Genomic DNA, 18,404 nt, shown 5'->3' on the forward strand with positions numbered 1-18,404 from the left:
GTAGAGTTGTCGAATAGGTTTAGTTCATTTTATCTCGTAAGTATTGGCGTCCACGGTCAGAAGGCGTGTGAACTTCACAAAGATAAAAGTACTTTTGCTCGTTCAAATGAAAGAGATGTCAGTTTGCGCCCATTGCGTCTTTCTGGTCCCTCTGTTTTCTGAGCAAAAGCTCATGAGTCAGTAGCTGCCAGTATTGTTGCCGGCAGCATAATTAACTCGATGCACTTAAAAGAATATCATTATCTTTGCAGGGCTGGCACCAAGAAGCTCCTTGTTTCTCCGTGCTTGATATCTGAAATACGTGTTTTAACTGTGAAGCAGTTCTTAGCGAACTTCGGTGACTTTGAGCGTGTCGATCTATCTATCTATCCATCTAGCCGCTCACGTTTGGTTGCTTTCGGGGTCACCCTCTTAATTTGGCATGAACCAAAGCTTGCATGGGAAGGTAAGATGGTTTGACGAATATCACGCGCTGGTCAGGACATGAATAATGTCCCAATCCAGTCACGTACGTCGTCAAACACTCCCCGCCAGACAGTGGCAAATAGCCATGGGCGGGTATGTGCCGCTGGTATGTGGTTATGGGCCACAGGTGACTGGCACTTAGCATCTGCGTAGGCACGACTAGAACACACAAGGGTAATTTCAATGCGTGAGGGTTAAGAAACACCAGACATCGGTAGCGTCTACCCGACGAATACAAATAATATTTGTCAGGGTCCCAGCTGAAATCGAACCAAAGCATTCTGCGTGGCAATGAAGCACTTTACCACAGAGGTATGCCAGGTCGCGGAACTACTTTTTAAACAGGTGGTAATATTCATGAAACTTCCATAGTGAGAGATATTTTAAACTCCAAAGAAAAGTTTTGAAGAAACCCGACATTTCGAAACCGACTTGATTCCTTCCTCAGGGATTGCTGCGGGACTACGTAGCAGTCGCGTCTTCAAAGCACTCGCGGGGCGGATAATGACCCCCCCCTCTTTCTCATTTTGCCGTGGAGTGCAGTCAATGTGCATACACTGGGGAAGGGTTTCGAGAGAGCGATGTTATGTTGATGTTATGGGCGGTCCTTTGTATGTGCCACAAATCGAGTATTAACTTTCTGCTCCAGTTCGGCTCGCTTTCAAGGATGGCCGTTGCTTCGAAATTTATCCGGTGATCTAACGTCTCTGCATGCTTTTAGAGCTTCCGCACAGCGTCTTCGCGAGCATCAGCGCTTCATATCAGCTTCTGGGGTTGGGAATACCCATGTTCGAGTTGGCGTCGTTGTGCAAGTGCAAACAGCTGGTTATACCAGCATTGGCAACTCTTCAACGTATGTCATTGCGTGGAAAATTTGTACCTATATTTAGTGTGTTTAATGACGTGTCGCTCAATAAAAAATTTCAGCATGGTCATCGTCCCTCGCAGGCTTCGCATAACGTTAATTCCCAGGTACATTTGATCTGCCAAATTTTTTAATATTCCAGCCATATATACTCACTAAAGATAATTTTTAACACTCTTTAGTTCTATCTGCATTGCCAGCAGTACGAAAGCTCGATGTTGTTCTCGTTGGGCCGCGGTAGGGCAGTGGTTAACTATGGTGTTCCGCTGATGAGCCGAAGGCTGCGGTTTCGACACCGAACGTGCCAGTGGCTTTTCGATAGAAGCGCAATGGTAAAGGTCTGTTATTTATTTTTATTTAATTGTACATACTGTCTGCCAGCATTAGCTGCGAAGCATGTGAGCAAAAGAAACACCAAGCGATTTGAAAGAGGAAGGAATAAAAAAGCATGAAATCACTGCAGAAAACCGAGATCTATACGATAACCGAGGTTACATATTTGTGAAACAAAAGGAATATTTGTAACAATATTGAGCCCTAAACACCAAAATGAGAACTTTCCAGGATGTAGCAAAATCATCAGTCGAAAAAATCTCCTGAGGCAGTGAATTACAGTCATTGAAAGAAGGAGGATCTGCGCATATTCCAGGATATACACCTACGAAGAGCACTTCACGTGAAGAGGGCGTTGCCCTGTTTTTAAATAAAGCGCTGATTACCAGTGTATGCCCAATTACTTTAAAAGCCTATCTGAATGTGAAGCCCTGTTTTTAGATTTAAAGTGTGGCGTAATACGCAGAGCTTCTTCTCGCCAAGCCAACTCGTGTGTGGCAACCCTTATTTTTGCCATGGAAACTGTCTTAGACTCTTTGTCAGCCTAAAACCTCCCATTGGTTATATGTTGTGGTTTGAACATCAAGTTGTTTGAAGGTGAATATACTGGCTAGGTATTGATGACGCTGTCGTATATTCTAAGGTACGTAAATATTGTCCCTGCGCAACGATTGAGAATGGATTTTAGTGACAATAGCGCAATGACAATGGCAATAACTGACAATGATTCCTCGCCTATTGGTCATAGAGTTTTGTTGTTGATTTGATGTTTTCGCTGGAGTGTATTACGCTACTATTGATGATCATTGTCAAACTTTATTATATATGCTTAATGTAAATTTGGCACATTCATGTCCTAATTACCTAAAGCTCTTTAGGTGGACAAACTACGCTGCAGGGCGATATCTATAATGAAATGTTCGATGTATTATCATCTGGCGAAGCAACATAATTGTGCAATAAGCTTACACTCGTCAAGGTAAAATTGAAAATAAAGAAGCATTGACGTATTTGGCCCCGTATGGGTCCCTTGATCGCAATGAATGTGTCAGCATGGGCATGCGGCTATTCATAGGTCCGGTGGGGCAGCGTTTGGGTGTATATCTCTGGTAGATACCCGTTTGTCCTGTTTATTGTGCAGCTAGTCGACTGAATGTAAAATAATTCTAAACGAAGACGGGCAGATAAATGTCTTTCCGTTGTATAATATATACCACTGCAAAAACTTTTACACCCATAAGGGTGTATTTTCCTCCCATGGGCAACATCCTTTTAGAGTGTACAGGAACACCCTAAACAATAAGGTGTTTAGAAACACCCTGAAAACTTAGAGTGTATAGGAACGTTACACCCTACTTTTATGAAAGTTTATGAACATCCAGATATAATGGGTGTTGGATGAAGCGACACCTATGTGAGCGTAGTGTAACACTGAAAACACCCTTGAAACGATGGCAGTTACATGGATAATCACACTTAATTAGGTGACGCGCAAGTAACCGGACAACAAAAGGAGAGAAAGGAAGTGACGCTTCGTCTTGTGTGTTGAGTAGAGCCATTCATAGCACTTCAATCCATCAAATATGCATCACCAACTGACCCAAGCCTCAACTGTTCTCAGAGAGAAGCACATATGAAACTTCTCTGCAGCTGACAGGGAAGAAGGAAGATACTGGTGCACTAATTATACCTACATGCTTGCAGCTGGTGAAATAAGGTGCCGTGGTCTTGAATAAGCTGCATAACACCAGTGTCTATATGTGTAGGTAGACTGGGCCAAAAACAAGAAAGTAGGACACGACAGGCACTTATACTCACATACACACGCACACACACACACACACACACGCATGCACCACATTACAGTAGCGCAAACAGTAAGCTGTAGCGTAATGTTCAACCACACAAAACGCCGAAGCAAAAAACAATTAGGCCTATTTGTTAACATCTGCCTTTATTTATAATAAGTTGCAATAGGTCTGGAAACAGGACTTTGATGGAATTCTGAATATTTAGAAATATCTCACGTGATGAAGTTTTTTCTCTCTATACTAGAAATTCATTGTTTTCAATACAATAAAGCCTTACAACTTTCAAACCATTTGCGCTAGTCGGGCTAATGACTGAGAGGTATAGCGGTAAATGACACCTATAGAATAGAAAACAAAACACATAGAAAAAGTAAGCAAGTTTCTGGAGTCACATTTACAACATTTTCTATGTCGCAGTGTAAATTTCGTCATTAAAAATTAGCAAATTCGAGGAGGTAGTGTGATTGGGGTTGTATTATAGTAATGTCAGTGTTGGTATACTTCTGATTGCAAAACCACAGCTCGTCACTGCTGTTTGCACATAATCTTCAGCTGCTGAGATGACTGGAGCCATCGAGAGAAGTGGGGCCAAGCAGTTCTTTCTGTACAGGAAATTGAACCCCGGAAACCTAAAATAAATACACAAGAAACAATGCCCGAAATTTCACAAAGAGTGCAACATACAGTATGCACACTGCATAACTAACTGCCTTCATATGTGTATGTATAAATTGAGTGCATAAAAAGCTTATTCAGTGGTATCGGGCTTCACAGCAGTGGGAAATGCAAGAAAAGCTACCCTGAGCAAGAAACGCCACAAAGAGCGCGCTGTGGCAGAATCATTATACCTTTCGTGCCAGAGATATGAACCTTACTTTACACTTTTAGTTTGCTCGTGCAGGCAAATTAAAAGGTGCAGCTCCAAGTTGATAATGTTCCTTTAGCTGCACGCATCGACCGATCTAAGTGAATGACCAGTTCCATGTTTAAGTATGTATCAACACAGCTACATGTGTATTTCTGCAGATCTACAATTGTATACTCACTCGATTAGTTTATTAAAAGGAATACAGTACAACGAGCAACAACATATACTCATTTTATTGACATTGCACAAAACCACAATGCCACTGAGCATACATGACGGTATCCACATTGAGAAGGTATTCAGTGCAGGTAACGTGTAAAATTAAGTAGTGTGTGGTTGCGTGTTAAAATGCGAATGCTACTAATGTTCTTGAACTGGCTCACATTGACTGGATTATTTAAAGTTAAGTTTATTTATTTATTTATTTACTCTCAGGGCCCAAGGGCATTACAGAGAGGAGTGGAAGTAAACACTCTACAGGTATACAATGCAGCAGGAGTGTGGTTACACATATGAAACATATTTGAAATATCCGCATAAACTGGAAAAATAAACAAACAATAACAGAAACGAAAAATCAAAAGGCGCAAAAAACATTTGCCGTACACGGGAACAACCGAGCAGGATTTACACAAAACCGCGAAATTTGCAAAAAAAAAGATTTCAGGTAATATGGCCACTAATAGCCACCTTGAAATTGGCTGGATTAATTATTGAAGCAATGCAGGTGGGGAGATGGTTCCAGTCCGAGCTGGTTTTAGGAATGAATGAGTTGAAATAATAGTTTGTCCGGCTGCTGGGAGTGCCAATCTCGAAATGATGGTCGTTTCTTGTCGAATGATAAGTGGGAGGAAAAAGCATCGAATCTTTGAGTGTTGAATTGGCGTGATAAATTTTATGAAAAAGACAAAGTCGCGATATTTTCCTGCGAACAGACAGATCAAGTAGGTTAAGGGAAGATTTCAAGGACGAGACGCTAGCCGTACGAAAAAAAGTTTGATAATATGAAGCGTGCGGAACGATTCTGGATAGCTTCGATATCATGAAGTAACGAGTTGATATGCGGGTCCCAGATCGACGACGCATACTCCAGCTTTGACCGAACTAAAGTTTTGTATAAAACGAGTTTTATATCTGCTGAAGCAAGAGCAAAATTTCGTCGTAAAAAACCGAGCATGCGGTTAGCGTCGCTTGTGATATGATCGATGTGTGTTTGCCAAGAAAGGTTATGCGAGATGTACACGCCAAGATATTTGTAACATGATACTTTGGTTAGGGGGTCGAGGTTGAGTATGTAAGTGCACGCTGTAGTATTATGTTTTTGACGGGTTACTCGCATTACTTTGCACTTATTTGTGTTCAGGTTCATTAACCATGTATCGCACCAGGTAGAAATCTTATTAAGATCAGATTGTAGTGCACTTTTGTCGGCGGAATCCGAAATGTCTCTGTAAATTACGCAGGCGTCCGCGGAGAGTCTAATAGTTGATGATAGTGTATTCGGCAAGTCATTAATATAAATTAAGAATAATAGGGAACCTAAGACAGAACCTTGCGGCACACCAGACGTAACAGAGCAGTGCGTGGAAATAAAGCCATTAGCAACTACGTATTGTGTGCGGTTACGTAAAAAACACTCCAATCATTTGAGAATATTTACATCTAGATTGATTGAGTTTAATTTAGAAAGCAGTAGTTTATGGCAAACGGTATCGAATGCCTTCGCGAAGTCGATAAATACGCAGTCGATAAGTGAAGAACGGTCAGCGGCGCAAAATAGGTCGTTAGTGAGGCTAAGTAACTGAGTTTCACAGGAGTAATTTTTTCTGAAACCATGTTAGAATTTGCTAAAAATGAAATTGTTTTCGAGAAAGCGGACTAAATGGCTGTAGATAATGTGCTCAACTATTTTACATGGTGCACTGATGAGTGATATGGGTCTGTAATTGATGGGATTGTGAGAGTTACCTGTTTTGGGCAAAGGAACCACCTTCCCGACCTTCCAATCCTGCGGTATTGCAGAAGTTTCCAGAGACTGTGAAAAAATCTTAGATAGAATTATAGCGCATAACATTTCAGTATTTTTTAAGAATTTGGGGTTAATACCATCATCTCCGGGGGAGGAAGGTTTCAGATTACTTATCAATTTGGCAACACCCACCCAGTCTATGATTAATCGATCCATGGGTAAATAATTGCAGGCAGGGAAAGGGGACGAACAGTATGGCGTACAGGTTACAAATACCGACGAAAATACCGTATTTAAGACTTCGCAGCACATTTCACTTGGGATCATATAGTCGTCTTCCAACATCAGTTCAATTTTCTTTTCACTTTTTCCGTTGATGGTTAGCCAAAATCTACGGGGATAAGTTCTAAGCATAGAGGGAAGAGTAACTTCAAAGAAGGAACGCTTAGCCACGGCAAGCGCGTGCGCATATTCATCGGCTGATTCATTGTACGCATTTCATCGGTCAGTTGACCTCGAGCATTTGGCTTTCCGAAAAAGGCGCTGCTTTTTATTGCGTAGTCGCTTTAGGGTCGGTGTCAACCACGGGGATTGAACAGTATTCGTTATTCTACGCAGTGGTACCTAGCGGTCTATTAACTCAGACACCTTGGATTTGAACCGATGCCAGTTTTCGTCTACAGAACGCTGATCAAAATTTCGAAACAGTACATCGGTGAATATTTCAAGCTCCCTATTTATTGCAGCATAGTCTGCACGTTTGTAGTCTCTGAATGTTTTGGAGGTTTTCTGTCGTCTGGGATTCCTGTTGGGAATAGTAAAGTGGATTGCTGAATGGTCACTGAGACCAGGTATCACGGAAAGGGATGTAACAAGATCTGGGTGAGTTGTGAGGACTAAGTCTAGAATAGTTGAGCTGGTAGTAGTAACACGGGTCGGGTATTTGACAAGTTGTATTAGATTGAAATCTGAGCACACACTGACAAAATATGCGCTTTCAGACGAGCTGGAGCTAGCACTTGGTTAGGGTAAACACCAAGAAATATCGGGCAGATTGAAGTCTCCCAGAACAAAAAACACTGCGGCAGGAAATCTAATATGTATCTTATTTAAAACATCATGAAATATCTCGGAAAAGCCTGAAGAAGAATTTGGAGGCCGATAGCAGGCACAAAGAATGTAGTCTTTGTGGTGCAGGCGAATGCACACACAAACTAATTCTAGTTAAGAAGTGACATTAACTTTGAAAGACACAAATTCATTTGATACCGCAATTAAGACACCTCCGCCAGAACGGCTACCCTGGTCGTACCGATAAAGAACGTAGTTTTTTGCATCATGCAAAACTTCCCTGCTATCAATTTTCGCTGACAACCAAGTTTCCGTCATATGATTACATCTGCCAGGCACGCATGAACAAGGGATAATAATTCGTCACGCTTGTTCGTTACGCTCCTTACACTACAAAGGAGAAAGGAAATATCCCGCTCAATAGCATCAACTTGTTTGCGCATATCTAGCTACGTTGAAGACTGACCTTCACTTTTGTTTGGGAAACACGATCCGGCTTGGCCCAGACTATTATGATTATTGTGAAATTGGATGTTTTACGTCAGACGGCCAGCAATTTCGGCAACCATCTCAAATGTATTCGAAAAAAGGCGCTGATTTACTACAATAAAAAGTTTACTGCTAGAATATTTTGCAGAAAAATAATTTTTCCATCACGTGGCTGCCTCTTGAACTTTCCGGAAGTCGTCTGGGTGTTTGTGAAAAAAATTATCTTATAAGTACCTCTTCTTCTTTTCTGCCAAGTTTGGTCCACATGTAACGGGCTTGTGTAGAGTGTTTGAAGCTCAGTAATATTACCATTTTCGACCGCATACGTCTCAAATATTATAGCCAAATTGTGTTATATCTGCATTTTCCTATATCAATACTGCACTTTCAATGAATATTCCAGGAGTAAATACTTATTCCACGTAAGGTGTATCTTGAAAAAAATATAATGTAGACGTCTCAAGCTAAAAAATTTACAGTAAAAATTTCCACAAAACAGTTGTTTTGTCTATAATAGGACGCAACTTGCTCCATGTAGTGGTTGAAATAAAATAACCTTTGTGCCTAAATGAAAAGCAAATAAACAGTTCTTTTCATGTGCCAAATTTTGTCATAGCAATTTATGTTTTGAGAAAAAGATCACAGCATATCCACGGAGTGATTGATGGTAAGTGGGGCGAAGCGTCCGTTCATCTGGGCGCTTAAATGGATGAATAGACAGTCTGACGCAAGTATGGACGGACAGACAGACGGACGGACTCAGGGACAGACCGATAGACGGAAGCCTGGACGGACGCACTTGCGCACGAACGGACGAAAGCACAAATGTACGGACGAACGATTTTCCCCACTAATCATTATTTTGTCCGTGTACAAGGTGTGAAAACCACTAACGCCATCAATTGTGCAACTCATAAAGTGGCTACTTAATACTAGTAGGACTATGGAGGAGGTAACGACCCACGGCCTAAAGAGCTTTGCCCATAAATGATTTTTGAAATTCCCCATTTCATATTGGGTCATGCGGCAGCCGACGCCTCGAATTTCCCCAGTGTCATTGATGGGGAATTGGGAAAATTATTTTATTCCTTAACATAGAGATTCTAATGATGAAACTTTTTACATACAAAGAACTGTTTAATTGCTTCCACCTTAGGTAAAAAGCTATCTTAATTAGACCACCACATAGTGCAAACTGCGTCTCAATATAAACAAAAACGACAAATCTGTGAAATGAGTGATCTTCCTCGCAGAGGTTAACAGCTTGAGATGTCTAAAAATAAATTTTCATCGAAAGGTCGTTTCTGTGAAGTAAGTAGTCACAGCTCACATATTCATACAAAGTACGGTATCGCAATGATAACATGCAAACATAACACCTTTTGGCTAAATTCTTGGAGACGTATCTGGCCGAAAATTTGTATTAATATTACTAAGTTTCAAACACCTGACATAAGCACCTTTACTTAACCTGTACTAAACATTATATAGAACGAAGGAGCGGTACTTGTAAAATATTTTTTGCATAAACAACACTCAGACATCATTCCGCGAAGCTCAAAAGGTGACCTGGTGACCAAAACTTTTTTGCTCTCCTAAATATTCTAGCAGTTCTCTGTTTTCAGTGCATTAAATCAGCACGTTTTTTTTCAACACATTTGCCATAGCAGCCGAATTGGCTGGGAAATTGCGAATAAAGTGACTCATTTACTTCCACTCAATGACCATTGCATGCTGCTAAATTAGGGCCATTTGTTTCAATCATGCTGGCAGGCTGAGAAAGCATAACTCCTTCCCGATGCAGCGTAGGCTGTTCAGTGGCTGTGCGTGTTGTGTTCCTAGATAACTATGCTGCCCAGTCTTACATTTGGGCTGCTTACATATACAGTGCAGTGCAGTATGTATACAGTGCAGTATGTATAGCAATACAGTGTTTTTTGTGCAACAAAAAACTATTAGGCTTCACTTAGCGAAAATACTTTTAACATCTTAAGTACTTAGCGAAGTTAAACGCCAAAACAAGGCAAGGGCAATATAACTCTGAATAACAAGAATAATATGAAAGTTACACATAACGGAAACAAGCGGAATAAAACGAAATGTCCTCGAACGTTAGCAGTTATGTTCAAAGAAGCGTTTCCACTGTTCAATTAGGTAATCCGGCCACACACAGATGAAAGCTTCGTTCAAACACAAGTTCAGCTTCAGTGCCCGATCCGCTACACAGGCATAGCTGCCGGCAGTGTCACGTTATGTTGCGGGTGAACGAAGAAACCGGTAAAGACGAATTTAACGAAACTGAATGTATTAGCAAGAAGGCAAACTTCAGGAGGCGCACCTAACGCAAAGCAATATGCTATGTTGTCACCCGATGCATCAACCCTAGCTATCACGGTAGTATTCGCGCACAAAACGAGGAAGGAGAGAACAAGGACAGAAAAAAATGAGAGAGCAAGTGAACTTTCAACGCGTCCAAGCATATGCGTCTTATCCCCGTATTCTAGAACGCCCAATCACTCAACGCTCCACCTTCCGATGGTAGTGCCATCTCTAAGCAGGGCAAGTCACTGAATTTCAGAGAGAATTCGCTGCCATTCTTGAGTAGCGCAGCGTCATTTCAAGCCGAACACCGGTGCAGTGCTCAACTCAGTCAAGTGAATGGTGAAAATCAGGTCGAGGGTCATTTGAGATTACGGGGGTTACATACGGTAGATGCATAGAGCTAACAGGCGCCGTCCCCGCACATATAATAATTAGAAAACTAAAATTGATGTTCATCACGAGCGGGCCCCGCAGATCACGGCTGCCAACAAAGGGCACCGCCAAAATCTGTTCAAATTCTTCGCTGAACCACAGCCGCCCACTCTCACTCTGCTTCGTACTCATAACAATCCCAAGAAACAAACAAAAATGAACTTGCTGACAATCACACTTCTCCGTCGTCCCCATGAAACAGTTCGGACAAATATTCTCGCTATGTAAACAAATGCTGATTTGCCATCAACTAGTTGAAAAAAAAATTGTTTGAAGGCGTTATTCTCGTGCTCGCGCAGTTAAAAAAGCGCTGAACGGAACGACGCAAAGGCGGTACTCATTATTTCCTTTTGAGTGCTCCACAATATGAATCCGCAGGTCCCGCCTTCAGGATGGTGCATCTTCGGAATAATCAGCACTGAGAGAATACACAGGTCGTGCACAGAGCACAGGCACATTTCAAACTAAACACCGACTAATAAACTCTACTGATCGAGAACCAACGCTCACCACACGCACGCACACGTGGGGGTTTTTCGCCAGCGCACGCAGTGACATATAAGACGCTGCCGGTCCCTTTCCCGTGCTCTGCGACCGTGCGCGCAGCAATCCCAGGCAGCCGAGGTTGTCTAGACAACGAGACTTCATGGCACAGGTGGCGCTCTCATACTGGCTGAATGCGGCTTAACGCTAGCTCCGGTCCTCTACTGATTGCGCGGGCGCTGCTTTTTTTTCTTTTTTGCGGCAGTGATCTGTTGCGTTATACTCCTTCTTTAACAGTGCATCTGAATCGCAGTGAACATTGTGACGGTGCAGTGCTGCCAGCACGAACTGCTGGTGAGAACGCTCGTTTGTAACATTCAGGAGCAATATTTAGCGCACCTTTACCGACCTAATGTATTGAATACTGGTAAAAAAGCTAAGCTAATGGCTTTTGCTTCGCTCTATCGTCTTAAGGAACTGTGCATTCAAGGTCACGCAGGCGATATTTTATCAGCGCTTTTATTTCAGTAAAGACATTGTTCCTCGCAACATTGCGTGCATCGGTCATCACACTATTCGATGAGAACATATTGCCACGTGCGCGCTGTGAAGAATACGAAGGCAACAGTGCATACGAGCATCTGCACGCTTTTATGCAGAAAGCAATAACGAGAAAGAAGAGGAACGCTCTGGTGTGCGGTAAATAAAAATACTGACCTGCTGCTACTTTCTCAACCTGTTAAATACTACTTCTGACTTCACGTCGCTAAAATATATTTGTAATTAGCTTGCAGTGCTTAGAACAAGACTGCGGCTGAGAATATTTCAACAATGTTTATTTCCCACTTCCTACAAAGTCAAGGCTTTGACTGAAGCACGTCTTCTAGGGAAGTAACATAAATTAAATGAAGAGGATTCACAAAAAATAGAGAGAGAGAGAAAACTGAACAATGCGTTTCGGATCCTTTGAGGAGAGCTTTTTTCGCAATTTAGTCATAAAGGATCCCGTCATTGTGAGCAACGCTGCATCGAGGTCACCGAAATGTCTTTATTGTGGACTTTTCTTTAGGGTTAGTGTCCTCTTCCTAATTTACATGACGTACTTTTGAGAATACATGAAGACGAACACTCGCTACAGTAATTAAATAAAACGTGCCTGATAAAAATACATGACGTCAATGTTCGTTTTTAAGGGACCTCATGGCTCGTTGACAGAGTGGTTATGGCTAAACAACTGTGCAGATGTTTTTTTTTCTTTTTTGCAGGCGGCGGTCCTTTCACCGCCAGCTTTAAAACTTTGACCTTATGGGGGGAGAGGGGAGTGTTCTATGCATGGCTACGCCAATGTGCGCAACATTACCTTGTTCATGCAATTTAGCGCACATTGTTAGTGTTGACTAATCACGAAAATGACACAAATGAGAGGAACAGATACAAGAGGATTGGTCCTTACTCTATTGGACACGCGGCGCTCCTGCTGTATCTTCCGTCTTATAGTAGTTTTCGTGCTTTATTGATGACAACGGCCTTTCGGTCACATTACTTACTGCTTCAATTTATTACTAGACCCGCAAGCAGCTAGTACTAGGAGCCTTGCTGGCATCAATATGGTTAATGTATACGAACAATATAAGCAAAATTGCCCGAAATGTCTTGCATTTTGAGCCTTGTATGCCTGTCTGCTCAGATTTGGGTGCACGTGAAAGAACCCCAAGTGGTCGAAATTTCCGCAGCCCTCCAGTACGACGTCTCCCATATTCATATGGTGCTTTTGGGACTTTAAACACCACATATCAATCAATCATTTGTAGACTTGTTCATAATGCCCCAAATTTGTGTAAATGGGGTGTTTTGAGGTTTTTCATTCATGAACACTTCAAATAATTAAAATTGGAGTGTAATAAGGGTGTTCATACTGGTGCTTTGAATGCGTATGCCCGTTTTACGCCCTTTAGGATGTAAAATGTTTTGCAGTGTATTGCGTCCCAGTCAATATTGTGGCCAGTTTCACTGTGGCGTTCTGCCAAGGCATTCGCAGTTTTGTAGCCCTTCGCGACGTCACTTTAGTGTTGTTTCAAACGCCATTCGAAATTCCCACTCCTGCCGAAGTACGACACGTCGCACCCCCGGCACGGTATCCTGTAGATAACTCCCTGGAAATCCGTGCGCTTCAAGGAATCTTTCACGTGACAAGCTAATGTCGGAGTTTTTAAGTAGGTACTTGGGCTTCGTTAACATCATACTAGTTAGTGAGAGGTAATTATTAGAGGCGTGTTGTGTGTTGCGCAAATATTGCAACTGACGCAAAGCGTGCAGCTAGTTTCCGACCCTTCAAATAACGAAGCTGATCGGTTCTGCGAAGTCGAACATGGGAGACCTGCGCACGGGAAATAAAGAAGACTCTTTCGTTTACATCGTTCACGAGCGGAGGTTCGTGCTTGGACTAGGGCAGACGCCTTAGGCTGCAATAAAGCGTATCTTCACCGGACTACGGTTTTGCCTTCACGCTGCCACCGTGTACTCGAGTCATCAAGGGGACCCTCTTCTAACCCCAAACATCTTCCCTCCTTAGCTAGTGTAGAAGCTAGTCGAGGAGGAGTAAATAAATTGGCGCAGTGACGTGGAGTGGAAAGCTCGCAGAAAGGAAGGTGCAGGTGTCCGGGAAGCTGACAAGATGTACGCTGCTTCGAGACTTGCTAGTGCACTGCAAGTAGCAGTACTGGCATTCAGTACGAGCCTGCCAGTCAACAATGGAGCCTGGATTTGGGTAGCGCAACAGCGCTGTGCGTCAGGAGCGATAGCAGAGCAAAAGGTCGTCACTGAGCGACGGAATTTTCCAAGAGGCACTGAAGCGTGCTGCTTCAGGAGCAGAGCAGCAGGGACAGTCGATTGACAGACAGAGTCAGCGCCGGGGGTGATCTGGTGGAGACATGCTGCATTAGAAATGGTCACCACAACTAGCGTTGATGACAAGACGGATGCAGTTCAAACAGTCAAGTGCATCGGGCGACGAATCACTGCAAGGTGAGGGCTGCTTTGTGCTCTTTTTTTGCCTGCTTTGTGCTCCGGCATTTTTTTTTGTTTACTCAATGTACTTGCGTTCAGGCACACTCTGGGAAAAGGCAGATTCATAGAGAGATGTTATGAAAAGGGACAATGTTAGTGAATCGAATCACTTTCGGGAGTTGAAACTTGAGATTGAAATATTAAAACGCAAGCTTGAGCTAGAGAAAATTAAATCGTTGCGTGCCTTGACAGAGTAGCCGGAAAAAGCGGAACAACCATTTTAGTATCGCACGGTAGGCGAAACACTTGAAAGCAGTCTACACCTATGCGCACTCATGAGCCGGTGATTCCAGCCTGTTTCAAAAATGTGGACGCTCTTTTGCGGCATTGAGCATACTCGAGAAAGTACAGAGAACAATTTTGTTATCATTCTTATGTGCCAAGATGCGCACGTTCGTTGCCAATAAAAAGAAGCTGGGGTAATGCCGTATTTAGACTTAAAGCCGAGTGTGCTGAAGGAGCTGAGGATAACTCCAAATGTACCGCCATAAATTTGTAGAAATCAAAAAAGACGCAGGCGAGTCTTGGAGCCAAGTGATGGCGCGCATGGAGACTATGTTCACCTACTATTTGAGAAGTAGAGAGGTGGATTCGTTTGAAAGTTCTCCAGGAGTTGGTTATAGCAGACAGGCTAAAGCATTTAATGCTTAGTGATCTCCCTCCCTGGTCACGCAGCAGGAAGTGAAAAGCTGGTTGAAGGCCAAAGGTATTGCAACGTTGGCCACCAATTTTCAAGAGAGAACCTACAGCGGCAAGCAGGGCGTTGCGCAATAAAGCTGCTGCGGTTCTACCTGAAGAGTGCAGAATTATAGGGCGCAAACTAAACAGCTCGCGGGTTGAAGCTTAAATCTTAACTCAGAAGTTTGTTTTCAATTTGGACGCCCTGTTCAAAGAGTTCAAGTGCTGGAGAAACTGTGCTGTGTGCTGTAACGACGACCGATTGCTTCTGTGTCATCCGTCGTCAACACACAGCACAAAATCTCCAGCTCCTGAGCTTCTTCAAGGCGAGCATACAGTGAACGTAGAAAGGGTAAATCAATGATCGAATTCCTTTTCCTGACGTCCTTGTAGAGAGAACCCCCAATGGGTTAAAAACAAGCGTTTACAGAAAGCCAACGCACACGGATAAATACCTGAGTTTCGACTCGTCACACCCCTTCAGACAAAAGAGATCCGTCGCAGCGACACTTCCCGTTCATTTTGTGCCTGCTCCAGCTCTACAAAACGTACGCAAGAACTGCAGAGGGTGAGAAGGGACCTGTAATGAACGGTTACCTTAATCCACTTCCCAAAACTTAGCAGCACAATGCAGCTAAGCCCGGCGTGAAACGGCCAAAGAAAAAGAAAGGGCGAAGCGCGCAGCGATTCCTTACACAGTGGGAACAATCAAAGGGCGTGCAATGATATTTAAAGGCTAGGGTGTTAAATAAGCCCACGTACCTACTGAAAAACTCGGACATTGCCTTGTTAACGCAGAAGATCCTTCGAAGCGCGCAGATTTCTCGGGAGTTATCTACAGGATACTGTGCGGAGGATGTGACGTGTCGTACATCGGCACAAGTGGGAATTTCAAATTGTCTTTGAAATACCACCAAAATGACGTCGCGAAAGGCCACACAACTGCGAATGCCTTGGCAGAACACCATAGTGAAACTGGCCACAGTATTGACTGGGATGCAGTACACATTATCGCAATGGAAAGAAGTTTATCTGTTCGTCTTGTTGTAGAATCATTTTACATTCAGTTGACTAACCGCTAGATACACAGAGCAAACGGCAGTCTACCAGAGATATACACCCGCACCTTGCGCCACCTGACCTATAAATAGCCGCATGCCCATGCTGACAAGTTCATTGTGATCAAAGGACCCGTACGGGGCCTGAAACTTTAATGTTTGTTTACTCTCATATTTGCCTTGGCGAGTGTAAGTTGATTGCAGAAAAAGCGCGAATTATATATACTTCAGTGTACGAAATTTGAAGCCTTGTACCACAGCAATGTGCAATCTTAACGGGGAATGCTTATTTACTACTTAAAAACTGCAATTACTCAATCGACGAAGAATACACATGCCGCAGACACAAGGAAGCAATATGTCCATGATTGACGCGGGATATTCATTGCTATAAGGGAAAAAAACATACTCAATAAATGGAAAGAAATCGACAAAATGAATACTATCGAAAGCATTTCAACCATTTCAGAAACAAATCTTTCGGGATGCTAAGGATAGCCAAGAAGTAGTTTACAATGATAGAATATTCCAACAGAGCGGCTATGTCAAGCAGGTGGGGAAGGTTGTGCGTGAAGTTAAGGGAACAGGCATGAAAAACCACATTGATACTGACAACAAATGCGACTGATAAGTTTATTGAATATTCACCAATATTAGTAACAGCTATCTGGCTTAGTATGAAGCAGGTAATCTTCATGAATATAAAAAGAAGAATTTGATATTCGAGTGGCAACCACTGAGAAAGTTAGGTCAGAACTTCTAGAACTTCCACGCAATAAAACCGTTGGTCATGATGGCATTACTACAATTGTACTGAAGGAGAACACAGACCTTCTTTCACCGCCTCTTTCTAACAAACCTAATACCTGCCCACGAAATGGCGCTTCCCGAAACATCCTAAAGATTGCGAGAGTGGTACGATTTAAAAATCCGGGGATCGGAAATTAAGAAGTTACCGCCCCATCTCGGTGGTCAGCATTGTCAACACGCTTTTTAAAAAAAAGATAGGCAGGTCTCGTATCTGCCAGGTTATCACCTAAAATGATATTATCTGCGCTGAACAACGTGTTTTTATCACAGGTATGTTAAAGGCCACAGCTGTCTTTACGTTAGCCCTGTTCGTCAAATCAGACATGATAACAAAAAGGCCGTCAATGTTTGCTCATTTATAAACAGAACGTTTTATACGGTTTTGCATTCCATAATACTAAAAAACTGAGCATCTTAATATGGCTTCACGAACAAGTCATATCAATATTTTTTCACTTATGTGGCAGATTGGAAGCAATGCGTTGTGTTTGCTCCCCCAACCTCAAATTTTAAAAAATAACGGGCAGAATACCACAAAAAAACTGTGATAGGTTATCTGTTGTTTTCATCATATAAATGACGAACAGTCTGTTCTTTCATGTCGAACCATATAGTACGCTAATGGCACCACATTGCTTTTTAGAGGTAACCGGATCTCCCGCAACAAACTCCCAATATATATAAATATATATATATATATATATATATATATATATATATATATATATATATATATATATATACCGGGTGTTCAAAATTAAGCTTTATGATTTTTTTAAAATTAGGCGCTCGAAGGCACGTGAGAACCACTTGTGCAAATAAGTTAAGCGGCCAGGGGGACAGAAAGTTAGATGATAATTATCGCTGTCAGCAGCCCAATTAACTAAAATTTAATAATTAACTTTTTACTGGCTGCGGTAAGTTGGCATGTTTATATTGAAAAAATGTAGGCAGTGGTGTTTGTACACAGTTTCAGTTGGAAGATTTTTTCTAGCACGCCTGTGTTCCGAGATATCCGGCTCCAAAGTTTAATTGTCTTTCGCACGATTACGCATGCAAGAGGGTGAGGGTCCGCGCAAAGCTCCTCCCTAAAGTGACGCATCTGTTGCGTGTGGTGTTTAGTGTGTGAAGAGGGTGGAAGCGTAGGCATAGGTGATAGCAATTACCCTTGCCCTCTTCGGCCGGCGAAATCAAAATGTGACAGCGCGGTGCGCCATGAGCCTTACGCATGATCCTGATGAACGCGATAACAGGAGACCATTTTTCGCGACGTTTTTTCGTGACTTTAGATCACACTGAGACATCTTCTTGTGAACGCGTTAGCAGGACCGTCCTGCACTAGGGTGCCTCCGGTTAGAGCACAGCGTCTCTGCATTGAAGGTCTACCAAGGAAATCCACGTGGAGTCCTTTCGAGCTAATATGGCTGCTTCTGGCGTGAGGTATTCTACCAAAGTAAAAGTAGACGTGGTGCTTGCAATGGCTGAAATGAATGGCAACGCTTCGTTAGCAATGGAGCTTTACGCGTCTCGCCACCCACACCGTCCCCTTCCAACAAGGCCCACTTTCACAAACCTGTTTCGACGCTTCTGCACAACAGGCTCTGTCCACCTTCCGAGACGGACCAGGAAGGCAATCGTCGATGAAGACTTTGAAATCGACGTTGTCGCGTGCGTAACCTCGATG

The 18,404-nt window shown here is 42.7% G+C and overlaps 1 protein-coding gene across 5 annotated transcripts in view; it reads right to left on the reverse strand.

The window, feature by feature from the left end:
• LOC119174053 (uncharacterized) overlaps nt 1-18,404 on the reverse strand; it is a 461,603-nt gene that overhangs the window by 64,086 nt on the left and 379,113 nt on the right. For 2 of the 5 annotated variants that reach the window (XM_075896320.1, XM_075896317.1), the window contains one exon: nt 3,601-4,103. The exons of 2 other annotated variants lie outside the window; for them this stretch is intronic. In XM_075896320.1, coding sequence (XP_075752435.1) covers nt 3,950-4,103 — 154 coding nt within the window. In that variant the 3' untranslated portion in view covers nt 3,601-3,949. Of the gene's footprint in view, nt 1-3,600; nt 4,104-6,310; nt 6,378-18,404 lie in introns of those variants that run through there. One more of the 5 variants, XM_075896318.1, reaches the window with a different exon arrangement.

Source organism: Rhipicephalus microplus, chromosome 5 (assembly GCF_043290135.1).
Source record: "Rhipicephalus microplus isolate Deutch F79 chromosome 5, USDA_Rmic, whole genome shotgun sequence".
In the NCBI taxonomy this organism is placed as follows: domain Eukaryota; kingdom Metazoa; phylum Arthropoda; class Arachnida; order Ixodida; family Ixodidae; genus Rhipicephalus; species Rhipicephalus microplus.